The sequence below is a fragment of the Neovison vison genome, chromosome 6, assembly GCF_020171115.1.
Source record: "Neovison vison isolate M4711 chromosome 6, ASM_NN_V1, whole genome shotgun sequence".
Taxonomy (NCBI): Eukaryota; Metazoa; Chordata; class Mammalia; order Carnivora; family Mustelidae; genus Neogale; species Neogale vison.
The window spans coordinates 192,749,831-192,775,323 of NC_058096.1; the positions used below are offsets into that span (position 1 = coordinate 192,749,831).

Here is a 25,493-nt window from a genome sequence, read left to right on the forward strand (position 1 = left end):
TATTATTTGGGAACTAATATGTATCATTACCATGTACCATGTTTATACATGTTCATTCCTGTGTTGATCAGTGGTTATCGCATCTAGCTCCCAAATCCTTAATATGGGCCAAATGAGGAGTTGAGAGGTTGTTTTACACAGGAAACTTCATTCCTGCTCCTTAAGCCTCTACTGCCACAGGCTTTATCCAGATGAGGAATTGGGAGGGTCAGGTAGGTTAAGTAGCTACAGTGAATGAAAGAAGCCAGATTTGAACTTGAGTCTGTTTTGATGAGAAACTTCTTCCCACCATGCTCTGCTGTTTGGCCAAGGCAAAAACACATTTTCTCAGAATGATTACTTCCCAGTCGCATTTCAGATTCGCTGGAGAGCCGTAAGAGAGTGGCACAGGGTGAACCATTTTCTCTAAGGGCTGGCTGTCAAGATCAAATCTCTGCTTAACAACCATCAATCTATCTGCTCTAAATTTTTTAAATTTAAAAACAGCCACAATGCACCCAGGACTAGCATGTCAAGCCCTTTATGTGTGTATATGGTTTATCAACTAACAGGCAATGCTTTGCTGTGGCAACAAAATGGAAGTGTTTTTGCACCTCTAAGACCACATGTCTAGGCTAAAGACAACTTTAAACAGCAAACACTGGGCACAAAGATATGTATTTCCTTTTTTCTTCCCTTTAAGGATTATTCTAACTCCCATTTTATTCAATAAGAACATAACTCTAACATTTTGGGGCTCTAGACCCAACCACAGACTTTTTTCCTAGAAGGACACAAAAAAGTTTGGTCACAACTACAGAGTTCAGGAGTCTCTCGAAGCCCATTCATGGACCCCCTAGAGGTCCAAAGACACCAGAACAACATTTGCTCTAAAAACATACTGCAAGAAATGTCTACATCATTTCATAGGACCCGGGTAAAGACATTAGAGCCAGCTCTCTCATCATCCTTTATCATTTCAAAAGGCTAATATTAAATAAACACTCAAATTTCTGTAACTAGACTCCCATAGTCTCCAAGAAACCAACAATCTAATGACAAATAAAATCACCCAATCTAAGATTATGTAAGTTCAAAGTCCAAATCCGTTTTGTTACAGCTCAGAATCTGCTACTTCTTTCTGCCTAAAGATTTCCCTATAAATGAAAGAAACATTAGTATGGCCTAAGGCTTGAGTCCTTCCTAGTTTAACATTCACAAACATATTAAGATATAATTATATGAAAAAAGACTACTAAAATTTACTAAAACATGTCATTTTACTATACATGATATGAAGAAAAGTCAATTAAGAGAATTCTTAAATGTTCAACACATCGATCTTTGTCAATGCAGAAGCAAGTTAAATTAAGTAGTTGGCAAAGTAGATTTTTAAAAATTTCACAAAGGCTCAAATTTGGATGTGTTTCGAACCACTTGGATCAAGAACTTTCAGAAATGTTTATTTTTTTAGGTATCTCTCAAACTTTAAACTTTCAGATCTCTCCTGTTCTTACTGCTTTACAAAATTTCTTGCGTAGTCCACCATATTTTTAAGTTACAAACTGAACATATAAAAGTTTTTGTCCAGAACTCCATCTATGAATATGAGAATGTCTCATGAAAATTTAACAGTTACAAGGAGTAGTGATACTCTGCTATAAACAACACTAAAGATTATTTTAAATCACTAGATACTGTTTCAAAATCATATGATAAGGAGAAGTAACAAGTAGTTTACACAGAACATCATTTCACCCCTTGACCATTATCTTTTATACAACCATCCCCACCAAAATGCAGTTGGGATATATAGATACTCAACAAACACTTCCAATTTACAGTGTGTCGGACCTAAGATTTAAAGTAAGTCTCCCTTTGGTTAGAGTATTTTCTCTCCTAAAACGAAGAAAATGAACCGGGCCTGATGCCCATGCGCACACAGAGTTTTAAGCCAGTATTATTTTAGGCCAAGGCGGGCTTCACACCCCTGGGGAGGTCAAATTATAACTCAGAATCATCACTCAAAGTAATTTTGGGGGGTTTTTTGGCCTTTGTGCCAAAAATCAACGATGCTAATTCTTTAAGAACATTGCCGGAGTTTCGACTTCATACATGTGAAAAAAATTTTACATATAATATACCGATATCTAGTTAGAAGTTAAACACATTTCACTGCCATCCATTCGCATTTACAACTCTTTCCTCTTTGAAAGACCTAAGAGAAAACTGAGAGAATGAACCCAAGTTTCGCAAGGAACCAGAAAGAACCAAATCCAACCCACGAAACTGCTTCAGCCCGGATGTGAAGAGTCAGGGTACCCGGGGGACGGGGGGAATAGAGGGGAGAAAGGAAAGCTGGAAAATAACTTAATGTTCAACAAATTACCAAACCTGGGTTAAAACTCAGACACGCGTCTTCGGGCTAACTGAATCTATCCCACTGGAGATCAAATCAGCTGTACTGGTTCTTGTTTCCTCTCGCCTCTCACCACCTATATGTTGCCATTTACGAGAAACTCATCGAAGTTGAATCAAAGTGACTTTTGGGAAGAGATGCCACTATGATCTCCACTGTGCTCCGGAAATGTGTAACTCTACACACAGGGCAACGTTACTCCTTCAGCACCAACCCCCCCCCCCTTCACTTTCAACTTCCCCTTAAGATGGGGACAATCACATAGCCCTTTTTTTTTCCCCCTTGAAAAATCAAAGAGAAAAAAACAAATAAAGCACCCCATCCAGATCACCGACGGGCTCCCGGCGTCCCGGGGGGTCGGCGGGCACCGCGCTCTCCGGTCGCTCCGACAACTCCTGCGGGAGGTCTCCAAGTTTCTCGGCCCCCTCGCCGAACACCCGCCAGGGCCAGGGAGGGAAGGGGGCGGCCCCAAGGGCCGGAACCGCGCGACCTGGAACCCGGGGCCTTTGAGGCTCGCAGACCGCGCCCGGCGCAAGTGGTGGCGTTCGAGACCCGCCCGGGTGCGCGTGGGCGCCAACTTCGCAGGGACCCTAGCACCGCGCCCCCTCAGTGCCCCAAGTCCTGAGCGCCTCCCGGGTCAGCCGGTCCGGGCGTCCCCGCCGTCCTCCCCAACCTCCCCCCCGCAACCCCGCGGAATGAGCCCACCCCCAGTTGAGCCAGCTGGGATGCGGCGACGGGGACGACGGTCCCCTTCCCCGGGAAGGCTCGGGGGACCCGGAGCCGGGCGGCCCGCAGCCCCCGCAACCCCGGCGGCGGCCGGGCGAGCTCACCTGGCGGCTGGCGACGGCCTCCGGGGCGGCCTCTGGGCGTGGGCCGGGCGGGGGCGGCAGGGGGGGCGGCGGGGGCCCGGGCTGCAGCCGGGGCCGCCGCCGCCCGCTGGCCTCGCCCCCCACACGCGCCGACCGCGGCCGCCCCCGGGCAGTGTGGGGAGCGCGGAGAGCGCGGGGAGCGCGAATCCCGCGGCGCGGCGGCGGCGGCGGCGCAGCGCGGCTCAGGCGTCGGAGCGGGCGGCCGCGGGCGCCGCCGCCTCCTCCTCCATGGCTGTTTACCCGGCTGCATTGTGGGAGTTTGACCTCCGCCGCCGCCGCCAACCGCCGCCTCAGCTTGCGCCGCCGCCGCCGCGCACGCCATGGGAGCCGTGACTGACGGTGAGGCCCGCTCGCTGCCACCCGGGCCCGTTCCCCGGAGCCCCTCGGCCGCCCCGGCCTCCTCCGAGCCCCCCGGCCTCCCCGGCCCCTTCAGGGAGCCCCTCGGCCTCTGCAGTCGGACCCCGCGGGGAGCCGGCCTTTCCCGGACGCTTCTCCCCGGGTCCTTCGGGCCTCTCCCCGGCCCCTGCTCCCCCCGGGAGCCCCTCGGGCTCTCGGCCCGTTTTTCGGAGGCCGCGCCTGGCTTGCAGAGGGTGTGCTGGGAGGATGGTCGGGGGGCTGGGAGCACACGTGCGGGGGTGGGGGGAGCGGGAACGGTGGCAGCGGTGCGTGGGCGGGTGGTACCGGGAAGGGGTCCAGGCCATTTCGCGTTTTTGATGAGGGAGCACTTAGTGAGAGTTTGGAGTCCGAGGAGTGGCGAAGGGGAAGAAGAGGTGGAGAGCCTGCCCCGGTGGTCCGAGGTCTGGAGGGTGGGCTGGAGGGTGTGGGAACTTTAGGGATGGGGTGGAAGTTTGGGGCCAGGCCCGGACGAAGGGAGAGGTTCCACGACGCGGGTGCTAAGGGTGTCAGCGTACACAGGGTGACACCTGGAGGATTCTTCTGGACGGGTTGGGAAGGGCCCCCAGACAGTGGTGTGGATCGCAGTGAGGCCTGAGAACTAGCCCCGGACTGGAGGTAGGAAGAGGGAGTTAAGGACAGTATCTAAAAAGAATAGATGTGGGTATCTGGAGGGCAATCAGAGAGTGTGCAGTGTGCGGGGCGGGGGGCGGGTAGGAGGACCCAGTGTAGGGATGAGGCCACCTGGGGTAGATAAGACAATAAGAGATTTGTCTGTGTATATGTGTTGGGGACGGTGGTTTGTTGGCAGGAATGGGAGGAGGGTCCGCAGGCAGAGATGGGGTTTGTGGAACGTTGTGAGGGTAGTTTAAGGCAGGTGGACTCATGTGTGCAGAAACTCAAGGAATGATCTGCCGACTGAGAGCAGAAATAAAAGAGGGTGCCACCGTGAGGAAGGTGGACAGGCATGATGGGCAGCTGGAGGGAAAACCTAAGAAGGTATTAGGTTAAGGAGGAAGGAAGTCTTTTAACATGTCTAGGGCTGCTGTATTTGAAGAGAAGGTGACCAGTAAGGGTTGATGCCTGTGGAGAGATCATTTCTGAAAAGCTGGGGATGGACAGGATCTCCACATTAAGGGGCCTGCAGTGGGGGAAAAAAAAAAGGCCTAAATTTGTGATAACAGATAATAAAGTGGGAGGCTCTTAAAGGTCCAGGAACTTCATGGGAAATTACAGCTTTGTTTCATTCTAGTTTTATTTATCCTGTCTTGGCTAGTCCTTGAGATTACAGTCCAGAACCAACACGGAAGACCTTTTCTCCCCTTTTAGGTTGCAGTCTGGTGGAAAGAACCACTTGTGCAAAGGCCCCCAAATGTTGGAAAATCTCAAAGTTGATAAATATTTTCTAAAATTAAAAAGTTATATCCAGAGATTCCTGAGGGCAGTGGGAATCAGTTTTTAACATTGGTGTTGTGTGATCAGAATTGCATTAAAAGCGAGAAAACAAAAACCACCACCACGCTATATGTACTATGTGAAGAATGATGAGGGGAAGGGAAGAGAGGAGTTCAGTGGTCTCTGAACATGTAGTATTCATCATGTGTCAAGGAGTGTTCTAATTATTAACTCCAGTTTACAGGTGAAACTGGGACACGAGGAGGTTAAGCAACTTCTCCAAGTTTGTGCAGTTAGTAAGGTATAGAGCCAGAGCTGAAACCAGGCAGTCTGGCTCCAGAGTTCTTGCTCCTTATTACTGTGCATCCAGTCTCTCCGTTACTGCTGCCCTAGTCCTAGTAAGAGATCATGGGAACTCAGAAAAAAGGGGCATGCAGAGAAGTAGACTGAGGTAGAATATCAGGACTTAAGCAGTTGAGTGGATGTTAGAGGTCACAGGAGTGCACACTCTGCCCCTTAAAAGCTGTCTGATCTTGTGTAGGTTAATCTCTTTGAGCCTCAGTTTCTTTATAAATGGGGATAATAAAATCTATCTCATAAGGCAGTTTAGAGGTTTGAATGCAATAAAAGTTGTAGTGCTTTGCATTTTGTCTGACATGCAGTAATGTTCAGCAGATACTATTAAATGTAAGAATTGGTTTACTCATCTCTCCTTCATTTTCCTTTGATTAGAGCTGTGCCTTCTTCATCTTTGTATTTGCACAGATTGCCCTTTCCTGGCTAGCAACTGCTATTTCTTCAAGACTCACCTAAAGTATTCATCTCATTTCTAGAAACAGTTGATCTTTCACCTATTAACCCTGTTATTTTATGCATATTACTGTTGTAGCACTTAATACTTAATTTACTTAAATGACATATTCCAGAAAATATTTAAGGCAGCTCACCATAATGTGAAACCATAAAAAATAAATGCATGAGAAAACAGGGCAAAAAGAGCATTGAGAGGAAGGAAAACGAGGAAGTTAGAAGTGGGGTGATCCTCAAAATGCAGTGGGTAAAATCTGGTGCATTAGGCAGCCAGAAGTGACTCTTTTTCTCTCCTAGTTCATACCAAGGGGCAGGACCTAGTCCACTGTGTGCTGTTGTGTACAGGAGAGAAGGCAATATTAGATACACAGTACAAGCAATTCTTTCTGATTAAAACACTAGAGATAAAGTTGTCTCTAGGGTCCCCATAAAGAAAAGCTAGTGTCATACCCTTAACCTCTTATCAGCACCGTTGATCATAGGGCTGTTTCCTAGCACATCCCTGACTAGGTCGGAGAAGGCTAAATCACAATTTAGAAAGGCATCCAAGTACTAACCAGGCCCGACCCAGCTTAGCTTCCAAGATCAGACAAGATTGTCTGATCCGGCGCATTCAGGGTGGTATGGCCGTAGACTGGAAAGGCATCCTAAAGCCAATAGGTGGTTTAGCTGAATACTTCTGCTGCACTGCCTTCATTCAGAGCAAGACTTTTGTTTGTTGTTAATTTGTCTTAAGAATACTTAGGTCCTAGAAGAGTGGATGAAGTACAACTTTTTCAGGCAATCCACAGTAAACATGGTTTTTCTCAACTGGGCTTTTGGTAAAAAGCAGAAGTGAGTAGTGGGTATGATAGGTCAGCAGTATATTGCATACCTTCTGGACCCAATTCAGGGTGCTGTCTACAGCAGTAAACTACAGGAAGCCCCGACTTCTGTTTGGGGGACAGAAGCAATGGTGTGGAATCAAATAAGTAATAAGATAGTTCCTGAGAAAGAACATAACTAAGTTCTGAAATGACAGATATGAAAGACCATAATGGGGGAGGGCTGCCAAAAGTCCAGTAGACTTCTCTGAAAAGTGACCCTCAGAGTAAGGCCTGAAGACGTCAACCCCTATGTAGACTTCAGGAAAGGATTCAGGACAGGTTGCAACTAGTGCAAAGGCCTGAGGCGAAAATAAGCTCTGCCCTGCAGAGAAGATAAGGAATAAATTCAAGGAATAAGATAAGGGTTGGTATCCAGGTGCGTCTGGAGGGGTGTGATACAAAGGAGGTCAGAGAAGTAAACAGGAGCTTGCCCAGAGCTACTACCTAAGCCGTGGAAAGGTGATTGGATTTGTCTTCTGTGGGGACTTACAAATACGATTAGAGGATTTTATTTTATTTTTAAAGATTTTATTTATTTATTTGACAGACAGATCACAAGTAGGCAGAGAGGCAGACAGAGAGAGAGGGGGAAGCAGGCTCTCCACTGAGCAGAGAGCCCGATGCCGGGCTCGATCCCAGGACCCTGAGATCATGACCCGAGCCGAAAGCAGAGGCTTTAACCCACTGAGCCACCCAGGCGCCCCCGATTAGAGGATTTTAAACAGAAAAGTTAATACTTTTTGATCATTCTGGGTTGCTGTGTAGAGAATGGATTCTAGGAAGGCAAGAATGGAGGCAGAGAGATCAGCAAGAAGTCCTCCAAGGCTCAGGGAGGGTTTGGATTAGGATGATGGCAGCAAAGAAGACAGGAGTGGCCTTAATAGCTCAGCCACCCTGAAGAGTTCTTGAAGTACCAGTACTTGTCTCTGGAGCTTAAAGGACAGCTAATGCCCTCTTACAAATTTGAGGTGCCTGGCAAGATGCTGTGCCCTCACATAAACCTTCCATATGGGTTTGCCTGTCCATTCGGACAGGGAACTCTTAGAGGAGAAGCTCTTATATTCCCTGCACCCTGTACAAGGACATTTTGGTGCCTGTGAGGAACTGCTCTGCTCAGAGGGAAGGAAAGAGATATGATACAGTTTCCATGGATACAGAACTATAGATATTACCACCAACACTACCATTTTATAGATGGCAAAATAGAGGTCCTGGGAAGCAAGTGGCTTACTGTCACATAGCTAGTTCTCAGCAAAGCCAGTTTCTCTCCTCACCTGTTGTGACTCCAGCATTTTGGCTAACTGAAACAGTTCGGGTTTTTGTTTTGTTTTGTTTTAAAGATTTACTTATTCATTTGGAAGAGAGCACAAGCAGGGGGAGAGGCAGAGCTGGGAGCCTGACAGGGGCCTCAGTCCCAGGATCTGGAGATCATGACCTGAGCCCAAGGACAATGCTTAACCATCTGAGCCACCCAGGCACCCCTGAAAAACAGTTTAGATGTTGTCACTGTTAACTTAAACTATGTTCACAGTTTGTATTTTGTATGTGTTAATTTAAAGGGTGTTAAACAGTGTTAGTACCCTGATAAGAATCATTTCAGAAGCACTTTTTTTTTCTGAGAGAAAGAGAATCTTAAGCAGGCTCCATGCCCAACGGTGAGCCAACGCAGGGCTTAATCTCATGAGATCATGACCTGAGCCGAAATCAAGAGTGAGACACTTAACCAACTGAGCCATCCAGAATCACTTTTTGCAGTGCAGAGAACATTAGGTCCGTACGTACACGGATGTGCCAGAGCACAGATGCGGGGTGAGAAGGAGATGGCAGGGAGCAGGGTGTGGCCGTACATTCCATTGAATAGAGTTTGTTGGTTTTGACTGTATTTTTTTTAGTTGAGGTGAAATTAGTATATATCATTAGTTTCAGGTGTACAACATAATTTGATATTTGTATGCACTACAAAGCGATTGTCATGATAAGCCCAGTTATAAGGGGCATATAAGGGAAGCCTACCCTGCAATGGCCCTGTCCCTCTAATAACCACTAATCTGTTCTCTATATGGGTTTTGTTTTGGGTTTTTTTGGTGTTTGTTTCTTCATTTGTTTTTTAGATGCCACATATAAGTGAAGATGTATGGTATTTGTTTTTCCCTGTCTGACTTGTTTCATTTAGCATAATACTCTCAGGGTCTATCGCATGGTTTTGCAAATGACAAGATTTCCTTTTTTATGGCTGAGTAATATTCTACTGTATATATGTTTTTGCTTTTTAATTAGAAATATGATGTTTGGATATATGCCATTAAAACTTGAAATAATGGGCTTTAATATGCCTATGAACAATATGACAGAATAATGGAACTATGCTCTGACTTTCTAATAATGTGATTGTGGATATTTTCCTATGGCAGCGGATACTACTCATCTGTAAAATGAAAGTAATAATACATGCTTCTAGGGTTTCTTCAAGGGTGAAGTGTGATAATGTAGGTAAAGCACTTCAAAATTGGCTATCTAATCTGCTGTCCAAACCAGGACACTCTCCAGAGTAAAAGGAACAGACAGAATGTATGGTCCTCGGATAGGAGTGGGTAAACCTTATTTAAGGGCCTGCTGCTGGGATTCCTTTTACAATTGCTGATCCAATGTTAATCGGACCTTTGTGGTCACAGAGTTTGTTTGGCTTTTTTTCCCCCCACTAAAGCCAATGGATTTAATCACTGTGTTCCCTCGGCTCTGATCCCAGCACAGGGGTTACTGATGCAGTGCACCTATTAAATACTGTTTCTTTAGCCAAGATAAATGGTTTTAAAAAGCAAGATTGAAGTTTCAACCTTGACTTTTTTACCACCACACTCTAAACACTTAAGTAAATCTAGAGAAAAACAAAAGGACCTCAATACTTTGTTTTGCTTTTTAAAAAAAATTTTTTTCTTTAATTTTTGTTTAAGTAATCGACTTTGACATTAGCAATGTATTTAGACTAGCCCTAAGTATCTCACGAGAGATTAGAATTTTAAATGGAGAAAGCAAACCATCTTATAAACTGTTCCTTCCACTGCCTCTTTGTAACTTCTTAATATTGTCAGCCTTCAAAATTGTTTTAGTGATTTTAAGCTTCTTGAAAGGAGGGGCAACATGTTATTTTACCATAAGTAACCTAAAGCAATGAGACATAAGTAATTCAGCTTAATGACCCATGAGCAGTGGCGATCCAGTGATAAATCTGAAAGGAATCTGCATGCTCATGGTTTTTACATGGCCCTAGTCTCTTGTAGGTCAAGTCAAGCCAGTTTTCTTGTTTCTTGTTAACACATCATGGATTCGTTAAAGAACACTGAATGAGACTTACAATGCAGAAGAAATGAAGAAAAATACCTCAAAGTGACCAATAAGCTCACTCCCCAAATAATCACTATTAGTATTTTTAAAAAGAAAAGTAATGCATGTCAGACAATTCAAGAAAAAAATACAAGTGACAGTGTGAAAACCCTACCCTCTCACTTTCCATGGCTAGTCCCTCTTCCCCAGAGGTAATCACCGTAGACTGTTTTTGGTGTGTCTTTTCAAAAGGATTTTTAAGTGCCTCTAAAGGGTGAAAGCATCTTCTCTCGTGCCAGACTTGTGAGTTTGAGTCTAAGCTCTACTCCATACTTCCAGTGACATTTAATTTGAGCAGCTAACTTTAAGTTCCTTCACTGGTAAAATAGAGGTAGTAATATCTGCATATCTGCATTTACATATATGTAAATGTGTGTGTATATATATATAATATAAATGTGTATATATATATAAAAATGTGTATATATATAATATGTGTATATATATAATATATAAATGTGTATTTACATATATATTCACATATACATATATACAAATAAAAGTTTTTTATATGTAAAAAACACATTCTTAGCATATTACAAGCATTATGTATATGTCAGTTGGTTGGCCACTATCTATATCTACTTTAAAATTTTATGCAAACATTTACACACTCTTCTCTGATATACTTCTATAATCATATCTTGGAGCTCTTTCTACTTCATGCTTTTGTATCACTGTGTAGTATTATATTTTTAAAATTAATTCTTGGGCCACCAGGGTGGCTCAGTTAAGTGTCTATCTTTGGCTCAGGTCATGATCTTAGGGTCCTGGGATTGAGCCCCACATCAGGCTCCCTGCTCAGCGAAGAGTCTGCTTCTCCTGCTCCTTATGCCCCTACCCCCTTGTGTGCACACTCTGGCTCCTGCGCGTGCTCTCTCTCTCTCTAATAATCAAAATCTTTAAAACAATTAATTCTCTAGTAAACACGTAAACATTTAGTCATTTTCAGTTTCTTACTCTTACAGGTAGTATTCCAATGGAGATATTTGTATAGATGGCTTCACCACACACCTGTGGGAATATTTAATAGGAGACAGGTCAAAGACTACATGTATTTTTAATTTTTGGTACATATTGCTACATTGCTGTAGGAGCCAGCTACTCCGTCCCAAAGTCACCCCATCCCAAAGTGTTTAATAAATTGTCCCTTCTCATGGTTTTCAGTTTGGATCTAGAGTGTTTAGGAACACGAAAAAAAACCAATGGTGCATTTCTGTGCTAATAGAATTCCTTGCTAAAGTGCTTTTAGAAAGGAAATACTAGTCTTCACTGGTCAGTCACAGGATTGCTCTTTCCTTTTTTTTTTTTTTTTTAAGATTTTATTTATTTGACAGAAAGAGATCTCAAGTAGGCAGAGAGTTAGGTGGGGGTGGGGGAAAGGCTCCCTGCTAAGCAGAGAGACAGAGAGCCTGATGGGGCCCTGGTCCAGGGATTCCTGGACCCTGGGTCATGAGATCATGACCTAAGCTGAAGGCAGAGGCTTAACCCACTGAGCCACCCAGGTGCCCCAGGATTGCTCTTTCCTAAAAGCAGGTGAGATTGCTGTGCTGTGAGGTCTAGAAGTTTAGAGAGGCACACCTAGGGGTAGATCAGCCCTAGGAGGAAGTGACATTAACAGTGACACTCTTGAGGGTGCCTGGGTGGCTCAGTGGGTTAAAGCCTCTGCCTTCGGCTCAGGTCATGATCCCAGGATCCTGGGATCGAGCCTCACATCGGCCTGTCTGCTCTGCAGGGAGCCTGCTTCCTCCTCTCTCTCTCTGCCTGCCTCTCTGCCTACTTGTGATCTCTGTCTGTCAAATAAATAAATAAAATCTTAAAAAAAAAAAAAGTGACACTCTTGATACTGGTTGTCAAGCCTTGACCTATCCCTAAAGAAATAAGTGTCTTGAAAGTTGGGCCACCGTTTTCTTCCAGATTGTTTTGCTTTTTGAATATTTGCTACCAGATGTTCTGAAAACTTGTTTTGTAATCAAGGTTTAAAGAGCTACTGTGAGGGAATAACAATGATGGGTTTTGAAAGTCTGGGTTTATGAGGGATTGTCCTTTCTGTGATAAAATGAGAACACAGCTAAAATGGCAGTGTCCTGTGACTCAAGGCTTGGAGAAGGAGAATGGGTCTAGTGACTGTAAAGCAGTCATTTCTTCCTGCCTCTCTGTTTATGGAAAATGAGGTATTAAAAACCTAACCCCTTGGACTATTTGAGGCTTATTTAGTGTCTTAAGCAATTACATGTGTGTTTTCTAGGTATAGGTATAGGTCAGCATATAAGACAAAGAGGGGTTGAAAATGACAAGTAAATCTTTGCTTATCAGCATATATGTGTCATAACTGATTTTAAAGTGATTCTGAATGGCAGACATTTTGTAGATATAATTATAGCACAATATTTAACTGAATCCAGTAAGAAATCTTTCTACAAGCCTACACTCAGGTAGAAAAGCACCAGCCTTGGGGCAGATATTAGATATTTGGGTTAAAAACTTTTCGGGGATGCCTGGGTGGCTCAGTTGGTTAAGCGTCTATCTTCGGCTCAACTCATGATCCAGGGTTCTGAGATGGAGTCCCGCATCAGGCTCCTTGCTCAGCGGGGAATCTGCTTCTCCCTCTGCCTGCTGCTCCCCATGCTTGTACTCTTGTGTGCACTCGCTCTCTCTCTATTTCTCACAAATAAATATATAATTTTTTTTTAATTTTTTTTTAAAGATTTTATTTATTTATTTGGCAGAGAGAGATCACAGTAGGCAGAGAGGCAGGCAGAGAGAAGGAGGAAGCAGGCTCCCTGCTGAGCAGAGAGCCCGATACAGAACTCGATCCCAGGGCCCTGAGATCATGACCTGAGCTGAAGGCAGTGGCTTAACCCACTGAGCCACCCAGACACCCAATATATAAAATTTTTAAAAGCTTTTCCAGATGGTATTGATCTTATAGTCAGTAAAGAAAGCAATCGTGACAACTAAGAAATGATATTGATAACATCATTAAAATAGTTTCTAACCCATCTTATAAAGGGTGGGCCAAGATCTGCCAGAGTTAATAATATTAGTATTTAAGTTGCTTATAGAGATCTTCAGGCATGATGATAATTTATGAAGTTAATGTGTATAGTAAACAAAGGTTTTAGGTGTGTTCAGTGTAGCACTAACTGATGAAGTACCATTAAAAATTAATGCTCGTCATCTGTGTTAGGAACCATCAACAGCCTGCCTGGACCTAGATAGAATAAGCTATTTTCAAACTGGCCTCTTTGATTGTTGTCTTACTTTGTTGCTGTTGGAGCAGTGCTGTGTATTTTTATTTATGTTACTTCGGGGATTTTTATTCCCAGAGTATTTTCTAGGCAACAGCTGACTATGCAGTTTAAGTAGAGATACCGTGACCTTACAATATGAAGCTTAAGAGAAAAGCAAATTTGGGAGAGATCATAACTAGGCAAAACTCTGAATGCATAATATTTACTTACATGGTTATACAGTTGTGTCCATAGATACAGACGTATCTATATATATCTATAAATATACCTTTCATAGTGTTCACTCACTTTTTAAGACTTTTTAGGATGATACAAGTTGTGAATTAAATTAACATAAAGATACGGGTAACTTTTTTTTTTTCATTCTCACCATGAAATGGCATTGTACTCCTTTGGATAATTTAATTTCAATAAAGTTTCACAGCTTTCCTTCAAGGTGCATATCTTATTCCCATTTTACAAATGAAGTTTTATTCCTGTTTTACAGATGAAGTGAAACTTGGTCCCACACACAAGTAAAGCCTCTGTGAACTAACCAGAATTTTGGCCCTAGTTTTTGACTTTGGCCCAGGGGTTTTGCTATGAAGAAATGCCATTAGAGGGAAGAGGGATAGGGCTGAACTGGGAGAAGGACCTGGGACAGGGAATCCATGGTCCTACCAGAATTGGACCTGCCACACTCCTACACGTGGTGCCTTGGCTTTGGCCCCTGCCTTTTCCCAGCCAAGTCTCTGTTCAGTCCTAAATTGCCCCAGGACCTGTAATTCTAATCTCTGATTTTCATGCTGTTTTAACTCCTACTGCATGTTTTTTGGTAGCCTCTTAATAGCTTCCCTGCCTTTGGGCTTTTCCTAGTTACTGTCCATTATGTACACTGCCCTCAGCTTTATACTCCTGGAAAGTCTTGGTCCTGAACCATTAGCAACTCCCAGTTGCCTACCAAAGTCCAAGTCCACTAGTATGGCATTCACTAGTGCAGACTCCCACATTTGGACCTCCATCTTTCTGTCCTTGGGTTCCAATATTTGTCTAGCCTCCTTAAGGTTCTCATGTGCTCATGTATCTTCTAGCCTTTCATTCCCTCCTCTGCTAGAGCTCACAGCTTTCTCCCTGCCTGGGGGGAACAGGGAAGGGACTTTAGCTTGCTTTTTAATTTTTTGCCCTTTTTAAATATTTAAAGTTGGTCTTTTTCTTTTTCTTTTTAAGATTTATTTATTTGGCAGAGGGTAGCAAAGGGAGAGAGAGTCTTAAAGTAGAGTCCTCAGTATGAGCATAAAGCCCCATGTAGGGCTGAATCTCATGACCCTGAGATCATGACCTGAGCCAAAGTCAAGATTCAGATGCTCAACTGACTGTGCCAGCTAGATACCCCAAAGATTGTACTTTTTTATGTAATCTTTACACTCAACGTGGGGCTCTAACTCATAACCCCAGGATCAAGAGTTGCATGCTCTACCAACTGAGCCAGCCAGGCACCCATCATTTTTTGTATTTTTTAGGTAGCTTTATTGAGGGATAATTTTATACAAAGAACTGAATATTTAATGTGTAAAATTTGATGTATCTGGACATATGCAAATACCTGTGATAATTTCACCATAATCATAGCTTTCTTTTTCAAACAACAACTGACAGACTTTGAGTGCTCATATGATTCAAAAATCAAATAATGTAAAAAGATATTTCCCCATCTTCCAGCCTGTTCTCTAACCCACTTACATTGCACCTCTCCCTTGGTAACCCCTTTTAGTTAGTTTCTTGTATATCATTCCAGGGTATTTGTATGAATATAAGCATATATTCTCATTTCTCCCCCATTTATATGTGAAAGGAAGCATGCTATACATTACTGTTCCTCACCTTGCTCTTTTGTCAAGTTATCATTTTTTTTTTTATTATTTTGTTTTTTTATTTATTTGACAGACAGAGATCACAAGTAGGCAGAGAGGCAGGCAGAGAGAGAGAGGGGGAAGCAGGCTCCCGGCTGAGCAGAGAGCCCGATGGAGGGAGGGCTCGATCCCAGGACCCTGGGATCATGACTTGAGCCGAAGGCAGAGGCTTTAACCACTGAGCTAGCCGGGTGCCCCTTGGTAAGTTATCTTAAGTGATCTCTGTATCAGCACATAAACATTTCCTCATTCTTTGGTTGTTGGGTTTTTTTTTTTATGGCTTCATAGTATTCCATCATATTTTTGTGCCAAAATTTATCTAGCTCCCTGTCAATGGAGATAGTCATATTACATATGTATGAGTTTATCTAAGCTTATTGGGTGGAAGGGTCTGTTATTTGAAGTTTAGGTAGATATTGTTGAAATACCTTTTAGCTTTCTTGGTTGGTGATTTTTAAAAGATTTTATTTATTTTATTTTTATTTATTTGAGAAAGAGTGAGCAAGAGAGAAAGAGAGCACAAGCAGGGGGAGAAGGAGAAGCAGACTTCCCACCGAGCAGGGAGCCCGATGCAGGGCTCAATCCCAAGACTCGGGATCATGACCTGAGCCGAAGGCAGATGCTTAATCAACTGCACTACCCAGGAACCCCCCAAATTTTCTTTATTTGAGGGATAATGAGAGAACGCAGGCAGGGTGGGGAGCAGAGAGAGAGAAGGGCAAGCTGACTCTGCTGAGTGTGGAGCCTGATGTGGGCTTGATCACAGGACCCTGAGATCATGACCCGAGCAGAAAACCAAGAGGTCACTTAACTGAGCGAGCCATCCAGGCATCCCACTGACTGATGATTTTTAAGTATGAAAAGAGCAGCCCAAATTCCATTTCCCTGAGTCCCCCAAGCCAAAGGAAACTGTCCTAATCTCTTCTGGTACATGTCCATGTCATTCACTTAACAACCCCCGCCTCTTCTGCATGTGTTCACATGCACATTATTTCTCCACCTAGAGCAGAAGAGCTCAGGTCTTCATCTCATATCCTCAGAACTGCTCTGGTCCCCTATGAACACATCTGCTCATTGATCAAGTATTCATGTTTTTGCACAAGAAGAGACCTGAAAATAAGGTGGTTGCCTGCTAGTCCTTGTTAGTATTTTATTGAGACAAAACTCTTCAGAGAGCAGATGGCCCCAGGCAGATACCACAATCCAATTTAAAAATATTTATTGCACATCAGAAGTGTAAAGACACAGGGGTGCTTCCTCCTCTCTCTCTCTCTGCCTGCCTCTGCCTACTTGTGATCTCTGTCAAATAAATAAATAAAATTTTTTAAAAAAGAAGAAGAAGAAGAAGTGTAAAGATACAGTGTGAAAGGTTGGGCAGGAAACAAAATGAATGAGACCCAGGACTGGCCCTCAAGAACCTTTTCCCAAGTTTATTTGGCCTGTACAGTGTTCTGACATTTTTTCAAAAACTTCTTTAATTGGGGTATTACATATATAAATGTACACAGATCTTAACTCTACAGCTGGAATGATCACCAAATGTGCTTGAAATATTTTTTTTGTCACCAAACCTTAAAAATCTCTTGAAAAACCAGCTGTGGTAATAGTTCCCCCCTTTGGGTACTTATTTCCTGATTTTCTATTCCCTTACATCCCTGGTCCTCAATAAAGTAAGATGCCCAGGTATTTGGGAGGAAGATGGGGGTTGTTGGGCAGGTTGGGAGAGCAGAGGTAAGAAAACGAGAAACTGAACAAAAGAAAGGAATTGAGCAGCATCAGATATCCAACTGCTCACTGCTGGATGTTTACTTTTAACAAAGTTAAAGCGTGTTTGTAATAAAAAATATAAATTCAAAACCCAATTCTAAAAATGTTCCTCTAATGTCGCAAAATAGATTTTAAAACTGCAGCCACCTGCCTTCCAAAGTTTATCTCTGCTGCACCTGCGCTCAGAAATACTTCAGCCTGCACACAGGAACTCTTGTTTAAAGATTTCGCTGTGGGGCGCCTGGGTGGCTCAGTGGGTTAAGCCGCTGCCTTCGGCTCAGGGCATGATCTCAGGGTCCTGGGATCGAGTCCCGCATCGGGCTCTCTGCTCAGCAGGGAGTCTGCTTCCTCCTCTCTCTCTGCCTGCCTCTCTGCCTACTTGTGATCTCTCTCTCTCTGTCAAATAAATAAATAAAATCTTTAAAAAAAAAAAAAAAAAAGATTTCGCTGTTGTTTCATTGTGCAGGCTCTCCAAGAATTAACCGCACTTAAAGAATTATTTTTTAGGGGCGCCTTGGTGGCTCATTGGGTTAAAGCCTCTGCCTTCAGCTCAGGGCATGATCCCAGAGTCCTGGGATCAAGCCCCGCATCGGACTCTCTGCTCAGTGGGGAGCCTGCTTCCTCCTCTCTCTCTGCCTGCCTCTCTGCCTATTTGTGATCTCTGTCTGTCAAATAAATAAATAAAATCTTTAAATAAATAAATAATAAAATAAAATAAAATAAAAATTATGTTTTATTGGGTTTCAGTCTTCCTTTCTCTTGTCATGATCCCGCATTATTTTGTCCAGCAAGAACACTGCCAGACGGGCCGATTGGAGCCCTATTTACCACTCACCATTATTATCTGCCATGCTCTCTGATTCCATTTTCTTTTTCTTTCCCTTGAAGCAAAAATGAGACAGACTTGTTAAAAAAGAAAAAGAAAAAAAAAGTCTTCATGGGGGAAGAAACATTACAGATGTAATAACTAAATTACACCTTTTTTTTTTTTTTTTGACAAATCCATTCCCATTTCTCTGACCTCTCTCTCGTTCTTGTCACCCAATCTGCCACTACATCTTTCAAATCTTTTCTTTCTGTGCCTTTCAGAGACACAGAAAGAGACAGGAACACTTCAGCCTGCCTTCTGTGTGAACAGGTTTTTCCAAAACAAAGTTCTCCAAGAACTATGGGCTTATGTGCTTGGCGATACCTGAAAACTATTTCCGTTCGGTACCCCAGCAGTAGAATTCCAGTTCCATGAGCGCATTGATAACCCCAGCCTCTAGTACACTGCTTGCATATAGTAGACACTCAGTAACTGTCTTCATAGTGACATAAAAATATATACATAAATTAGAGTAAAACCTGCATAACGTAAAATTTGCCATCCTAATCATTTTAAGTATACCATTTAGTGGCTTGAAGTATATTCGCATCCCAGTGGTTTTCTTCTGGATGAATGAGTAAGTCATGATATTGGTTATTTGCCCCTAAAAGTCAGCAAGAGCCAGACCATCGTTTTCATTCACGGTGTTGTTCTTCCCTCCAGACGAAGTCATACGGAAGCGTCTCCTGATTGATGGAGACGGCGCTGGAGATGACCGGAGAATCAATCTGCTGGTGAAAAGTTTCATTAAGTGGTGCAACTCCGGGTCCCAGGAAGAGGGGTATTTCTCTGACTCTCGTTGCTTCACTAGTGTCCTAATCAGAGTTTAGACCGTGTATACAGCCCTGTCTGTAGTTCAGCTTTTCACTCTCCTTCGGTTGTCCAGTGGAGGCAACTCTAGATTTTTCTGGCCCTTATTTCTCTTCAGAAGCCTGCTTTGTGTTTATTCAAATGTGCAAAAGGTGTAGTGTTTAAGAAATAAGGATTGAATTCTGGCTCATTCATTTGGTCACTTTCGGCATTTAGTTAGACAAAATATCTAAATGGAATTTTCTCTTTTGCTTTTTTCGTTTTTTTTTTTTTTCATAAAATATTTGAATCACTCTTTATAGCACTACTTTTTCTTTTTTAGTTTAAATTCAATTAATTAACATGAGATATATTATTTGTTTCAGGGGTACAGGTCTGTGATTCATCAGTCTTATGTAACACCCAGTTCTCATTACAACGCATACCCTCCCCAGTGTCTATCACCCAGTTACCCCAATCCTCCACCCCCCCCCCTCCAGCAACTCTTTTTTTCAGTAAGCTCTACGCCCAGTGGGGCTTGAACTCAGGACCCTGAGATAAGGGGTCACCTGTGCTACCAACTGAGTCAGTCAGCCCAGTGCCCCAATTTTCTCTTTCTTAAATAAGCTAATAAAAAGTTTTTATATACTGCAGGGTTTTATATATATTTAGTAACTTTTTTGCCTTAGAAAAATTTCCCTCATTTGAATTAGCTTTTTACATAAATCATTGTAAAGAGTGAAAAATTTGTGAAAATAAAATTCTGAGGATAAAAAGCCATCTTGATTAAAACATTTTTTTTTTTAAGATTTTACTTATTTGAGAGAGGGGGAGGGAGAGCAAACTCCCCACTGAGCAGGGAGCGCCCATGGGGCTGGATCTCAGGGCCCTGAGACCTGAGCCAAAGGCAGATGCTTAACCAACTGAGCCACCCAGACACCCTTGGATTAAGACATTTTTAAACAAAATTCAAACAAGTAGTTGAATTAAGTTTATATTGATAAGAACAGCAGTCCCATCTTTGCACTTGTAACTGAAGCAGTTTATAAATTCAAGTACTCCCATTAAGAAAAATTAAACATTAAAGAAAGATATTCTAAATTATTTTAAATAAAGCAAATGAGGCGTGCCTGGATGGCTCAGTGGGTTAAAGCCTCTGCCTTCGGCTCAGGTCATGATCTCAGGGTCCTGGGATCGATCCTTGTATCAGGCTCTCTGCTCAGCAGGGAGCCTGCTTCCTCCTCTCTCTCTGCCTGCCTCTGCCTACTTGTGATCTCTGTCTGTCAAATAAATAAATAAAATCTTAAAAAAAAAAAAAGGCAAATTATTCTCTCAGAACCTGGTAGTTCTGCCTGCACTGTAATATATATATAATTGTTCAACTTTGGTATTTCACAAAAATCTTTAATCTGTTTTTCTCTTTTCCACCAGATACAGCCAGTACCAACGTATGCTGAGCACACTGTCCCAATGTGAATTTTCAATGGGCAAAACTTTGCTGGTATATGATATGAATCTCAGAGAAATGGAAAATTATGAAAAAATTTACAAAGAAATAGGTAAACTTAAAACAATTTGTGTTTCTTTGTAAAATATTAATTTTTATGGTGTAAAGGAAGTAATATCTACTAGCATTTTTCTTTGATTAGTGGTAAAATAATAACAATGACAATATTAATAGAAAGAATGTGGTAAATGTTAGCTCCAAAAATGTATTCTGGTATGATTGCGGTACTTTGGATTTAGCTGTTTTTTAAACACCAGCATCTATTAGCAATGGAACTTAATTTAAAAACCATTTTAAAATTGAAAATGGATGAAGATGATGCATGTTGTTGCAACTGTCTTTAAAAAATCCCTTTTCACATAGAATGTAGCATTGCTGGAGCACATGAAAAAATTGCTGAGTGCAAAAAGCAAATTCTTCAAGCAAAGCGAATACGAAAAAATCGCCAAGGTAAGGGTTTTTCGGGATTTCGGGTGCAAATACTTTATTACTGAGTACTATTTTCATATGGTTTTTAAGGTTGTGTGGTAAAATCTTCAGCAAGAATCAATCTGAATTAAAAAAGAAGGAGCTAAACTTAATTCTTTAAAACTATATTATTCTTCAAAATAGTGGAGAAGGAAGGCTATGCTGAAAAACACTTTTTTTGATTATACTGATTATCCAAATATTATATTATATTGATTATCCAAATATTTCTTAAGTATTCATTTTTTCTTACTGTCTTCAGACCCCTTTGCCTAAGTAATGTTATGGTTAATCAGCAAAGACCATTCACACAAGTACACTAGACCTAAGGTTTTGTTTGTTATTTGTTTCATGGAGTTACTTTCCAGGAAAAAGAAAAGAATTTAAGCCCAGTGAGTTTTTAAGTACAAACCAAGCGAACATTTAAAGTTTAGCTTTGTCCTGATCTCTTTTGGTTTTGTTTGTTTGTTTGTTTTTAAGATTTTATTCACTTATTTGACAGAGAGCAAGAGCACAAGCCAGGGAGAGCAGCAGAGGGAGGAGAGGGAGAGGCAGGCTTCCTGCTGATCAGGGAGCCTGATACAGGGCTCCATCGTTATCTTCAGGGAACTAGAGTCTCTGGGAAAGGAACTAGAGCATCTTTCACATATTAAAGAAAGTGTTGAAGATAAGGTTAGATTATGACCTGAGCTGAAGGCAGGTGCTTAACCGACTGAGCCACCCAGGCACCTCTGTTTTGTTTTTTTATTAGGTTATATCCTCATTGCAGTCCATAAAAACGATTTCAAAATTGTTTCAATGGCTGGGGCATTGTTCCTCCTATAATGTAAGTTGAAAGAAAGGAAGATAAAGAATATAATGCATAATCACAACTGTGACCTATATACGAAAAACAAAAAGGAAATAGAAAATGTTGATGGTTATTTGGGGTCTGCGGATTTTTATGGCTTGGTCTTTTTTTTTTTTTCCCCCCTTGCAGTGGACATGTATTATTTTGTAATCAAAAACTTTTTTATTGGGGTGCCTGGGTGGCTCAGTGGGTTAAAGCCTCTGCCTTTGGCTCAGGTCATGATCCCAGGGTCCTGGGATCAAGCCTCACATCGGGCTCTCTGCTCAGCGGGGAGCCTGCTCCCCGCTCTCTGTGCCTGCCTCTCCACCTACTTGTGATCTCTGTCTGTCAAATAAATAAATAAAATCTTTAAAAAAAAAACAACTTTTTTATTAAAAGTCACAATTTTATTGAATCAAAATGCTGATTTTCAAAACAATGAACTTTACTTTTTAATGAGCCAATTAAGATGTTCAGTTCCTTATTTTAAAAATTGGTTTTGGACTCATTCAAAAATACATGTGGTCAAGTTCAGTGGCCAATTTGCAGAAGAATATATCAACTTATTTAATAATTATTATCTACTCTAAAATCATTTTAAAAGGTTCCATAGGGTTTTTCTCTATTAGTTGAGGCTTTTAAATGAATGCTGCCATTCATCAGTTCAAGGTTAATGGGAAATAACAGGGAAATTTGGAGACCTCAGTGGAAGAGAAAAAATAAATTTTATCATTTCTGAATTTTAAATTGTTTTTAAATTTCTGAAATCTTTACCTTTAGAATGAGAATGAGAAGTGTTTGCCATTGTTAAGATCTGCAGTGAATGGTAGGATATATTGACCTCGCTAATCTCCTCTTTGCTGGGCAAATAGTGAATAAGATCCTATTCATAATCAGTCCACTTAATGATCAATAAAGGGCTTCAGTTCACTTTGCTATGCTAGCCTCTTATATCCTGCCCAGGGATAGGTAAATAGAAAAACAGAGTGGATGCAAAAGCCCTTATTTGGAACAGTTTGAAATCGTGTTGAACCAAGTGACATTGGCAGTACTCTTTCCATCCTTAGTGTTTTCATCTTTATGCACTGAGAAAGAGATTAGAAGAGACCTGTGATATTTCACCTTTTTCTCACGTCCATGTTCAAAAGAAAACCTTAATTTGATAAATATTTTGTATCTTTCAGAATATGATGCTTTGGCTAAAGTGATCCAGCACCATCCAGACCGGCATGAGACATTAAAGTAAGTTTAGAGTCTACTTTGAAAGGAACTAATCTTTATAAATTTATAATGTTTACATACTAGCCTATGCATTCCATTTTTATGGAAGTACATAATATGTTTCAGAAGGAGGGGTCAGATCTTCCAAATTACATATTCTACTACCAGTTGACTGAATTTTTCCTTCCTCTGATCTTAGTGTCTGTAGTTCTAAAATAAATGAGTATATATATATATATCACAAATGAAAATAGATAAAATATGGTAGACTATACATATAGTACAATACTAAATGAGCAATTTAAAAGAACAAACTATCTCAGGGGCACCTGGGTGGCTCAGTCTGTTAAGCGTCTACCTTCGGCTCAGGTCATGATCCCAGGGTCCTAAGATCAAGTCCTGCATCGGGCTCCCTGCTCAGTGGAGAGTCTGCTTTTGTGTCTGCCTCCCCCAGCTTGTGCTAGTGCGCGCTCTCTCTCTCTCTCTGTCTCTTAAATAAATTAATTAAAATCTTTAAAAAAAAAAACCTTAGATCTTAAAAATATAATCAGTGAAAAGAAGAATAGAAGACATAATGAATTTTAAGTTATTCCTAAGTTTCTGTAACACATACAGAATAATCACCATTTATAAAAATTAACCCTCCATTACATACTAGTACTGTATATTATTTAGAGAGACAAATATGTGAATGAAAAAGGATTGGCATGGTGAAGTGATTGCCTGAGTAAGGAATAAAGGAGGAAAATTGGTCTGGGATAGAGGATAGCCAATAAGGTTCTAAGAGGATTTCAAGTTAATCTGAAATGTTTCATTTCTTTTACCAAGGGGGAAAAAAAAAAAGAGGAAGGACCCTATTTTTGGTATGATAAAATGTTAAAAGTTATCAGTTCTTTTGGTGTGATATTCTATTATGTGTGTTTTCTGAGGTTTTAAAACTTCTCTAGAAATTTGATTTTAATAAAGAAAAGTATATACTTAGAATTTAAAAAGACCATCCCTAGCTTCAAAGTTTCATCATAATGGAGTGTAATAACTTCTTATCCTCTTTTTTTAATTTTTAAAATCCTATTTAGTAACTAAAAAGGTATTAATTGTGACTTCTGTGCCCCCAGTTAGCAAACTATAACACTGTCTTATTGTTTTCAGGGAACTAGAATCTCTGGGAAAGGAACTAGAGCATCTTTCACATATTAAAGAAAGTGTTGAAGATAAGGTATCTGTACACATACATTGGTCTCTATGATATGTATATGTGTATAGATCAATGTGTATTAATTTTTTTCTTATTTACACAGCTGGAATTGAGGCGGAAACAGTTTCACGTTCTACTTAGTACCATCCACGAACTTCAGCAAACGCTAGAAAGTAAGTAGAAGTAGTCACAGAATTGAATGTTTATAAAGACTTTTAAGTGATCCGGGGCATGCCTTCTAAAACACACATTTTGTTGAGAAAGTAGACCTTCAGTTTCAGAACAGGAGTATAGTTGGATGATGTTAGAAGTACTCAAGCTGTTCAAGTTTCTGCATATATGATTTAAAATACATGTCCTGTGGTTCACATTAAGAGAAATTTAAGGATGATAGATTTGGAATTCTTCTTGGTTTATTACAGTTTATTGCTATAAAGTAACAATGCAGGATCCAGGCAGGCAGTGGCCAGTGAGTGGAGTAATCGTGCATAAGCACGTTTGCATAGTCGGTCAATGGAAGGTGCTTTGAGAAACTTGAGACTAGCTCTTTGTATTGACTGTTGCCAATTGGAAATGTCTATGTTATCTGACCTCCTTATTGTTTTTATGAAAAACCTAAAACCTAGATTTTTTTAATATGTTCTATAACATAAGTTTTACATTTTGACTTAACTAATTAACACCAATAACCAAAACAGCACTTTTAAAACCAAACACTGTGTTCACCGATGACAGTCATAGGCTGCCTTTTTGCCATCTTTGTTTTAGACATAATTGGCTCATAAAGGATAAAAATGCTGTCATGTATTTATTAAACATATAATTTAAACGAATTAGACTGAAGTTTTATGGTTTTTCTCAATTGCAGATGATGAAAAGCTCTCAGAGGTCGAAGAAGCTCAAGAAAGCACCATGGAAACAGATCCTAAGCCATAGACAGGCTCATGGTTCACACTTCCCAAGAATGCAGAAGTAACGACATGCTCCTAGTACATTCAGAATTTGTTGTGTTCTTCAGATATTTAAAGTTTTGGCAGATTAAACTACTTTGCTTTTAAATATTAATGCACAGTTCATTCCTATTTCTTTACACAAAGGAAAAAAACGTCACTATAGATTTGTTTCTATTGAAATGTGTTTTTTATTCTTAAAAGGTAGGAAGCAATATCCAAAAATGTTTAATAAAATGTTTTCAAGGCAGATATGTTTGTTCTCATTAGTTTTCTAAGTAGTTTTCATAAAATAAATTGAGGATTGTGAGAAAGTGGCATTTCTAGAATGTATGTGAAAAAAATGTGTCAGTCTGGAAATCATTACCATCTTTGAAAATGGAATTCGTAAATAGGCTTCATGAGGGCTTTGAACTTGTGAAATTGTGTACATAGTGTATGTGGTGTGTCCTCATTTGGCAAGAGGTTGCCTGATCTAACAGTCAGTGGTATAAGAAGTAATTACAAGAGCAAAGTAAATCAATCATGCATTGCCTTGTAGATCTCTCAATATAATGCTTAAGCAATGTGGTTGTTAAACGTTTTGTTGATATGTTTTTCTTCTACTGTTTCATTTTTAGGAGTCATTTTCAGTAGAAAAAACA

The 25,493-nt window shown here is 41.1% G+C and overlaps 2 protein-coding genes across 3 annotated transcripts in view; one reads left to right on the forward strand and one right to left on the reverse strand.

Annotated features, from left to right (window-relative positions):
* ATXN7 (ataxin 7) overlaps positions 1–3,281 on the reverse strand; it is a 137,559-nt gene extending 134,278 nt beyond the window's left edge. Inside the window, exon 1 of one of the 2 annotated variants that reach the window (XM_044253236.1) lies at positions 2,716–2,742. The gene's annotated coding sequence lies outside the window, so the exon portion shown is untranslated. Of the gene's footprint in view, positions 1–2,715; positions 2,743–3,228 lie in introns of those variants that run through there. The other variant, XM_044253235.1, reaches the window with a different exon arrangement.
* A 255-nt stretch (positions 3,282–3,536) lies between these two features.
* THOC7 (THO complex 7) lies at positions 3,537–25,101 on the forward strand. The gene is made up of 8 exons (XM_044253240.1): positions 3,537–3,606; positions 18,554–18,671; positions 20,111–20,238; positions 20,550–20,636; positions 22,668–22,725; positions 23,854–23,920; positions 24,003–24,072; positions 24,768–25,101. The coding sequence occupies exons 1-8, from the start codon at positions 3,588–3,590 to the stop codon at positions 24,833–24,835; spliced, it is 615 nt and encodes a 204-aa protein (XP_044109175.1). The 5' UTR covers positions 3,537–3,587; the 3' UTR covers positions 24,836–25,101.
* The last annotated feature ends 392 nt before the right edge of the window (positions 25,102–25,493 follow it).

What these genes read in the sequence shown, in the direction of transcription:
- THOC7 (XM_044253240.1), top strand. An exon ending in GACCGGCATGAGACATTAAA is followed by an intron (nt 22,726 to 23,853) that starts GTAAGTTTAGAG and finishes TATTGTTTTCAG; the next exon opens with GGAACTAGAATCTCTGGGAA. An exon ending in AAGAAAGTGTTGAAGATAAG is followed by an intron (nt 23,921 to 24,002) that starts GTATCTGTACAC and finishes TTATTTACACAG; the next exon opens with CTGGAATTGAGGCGGAAACA.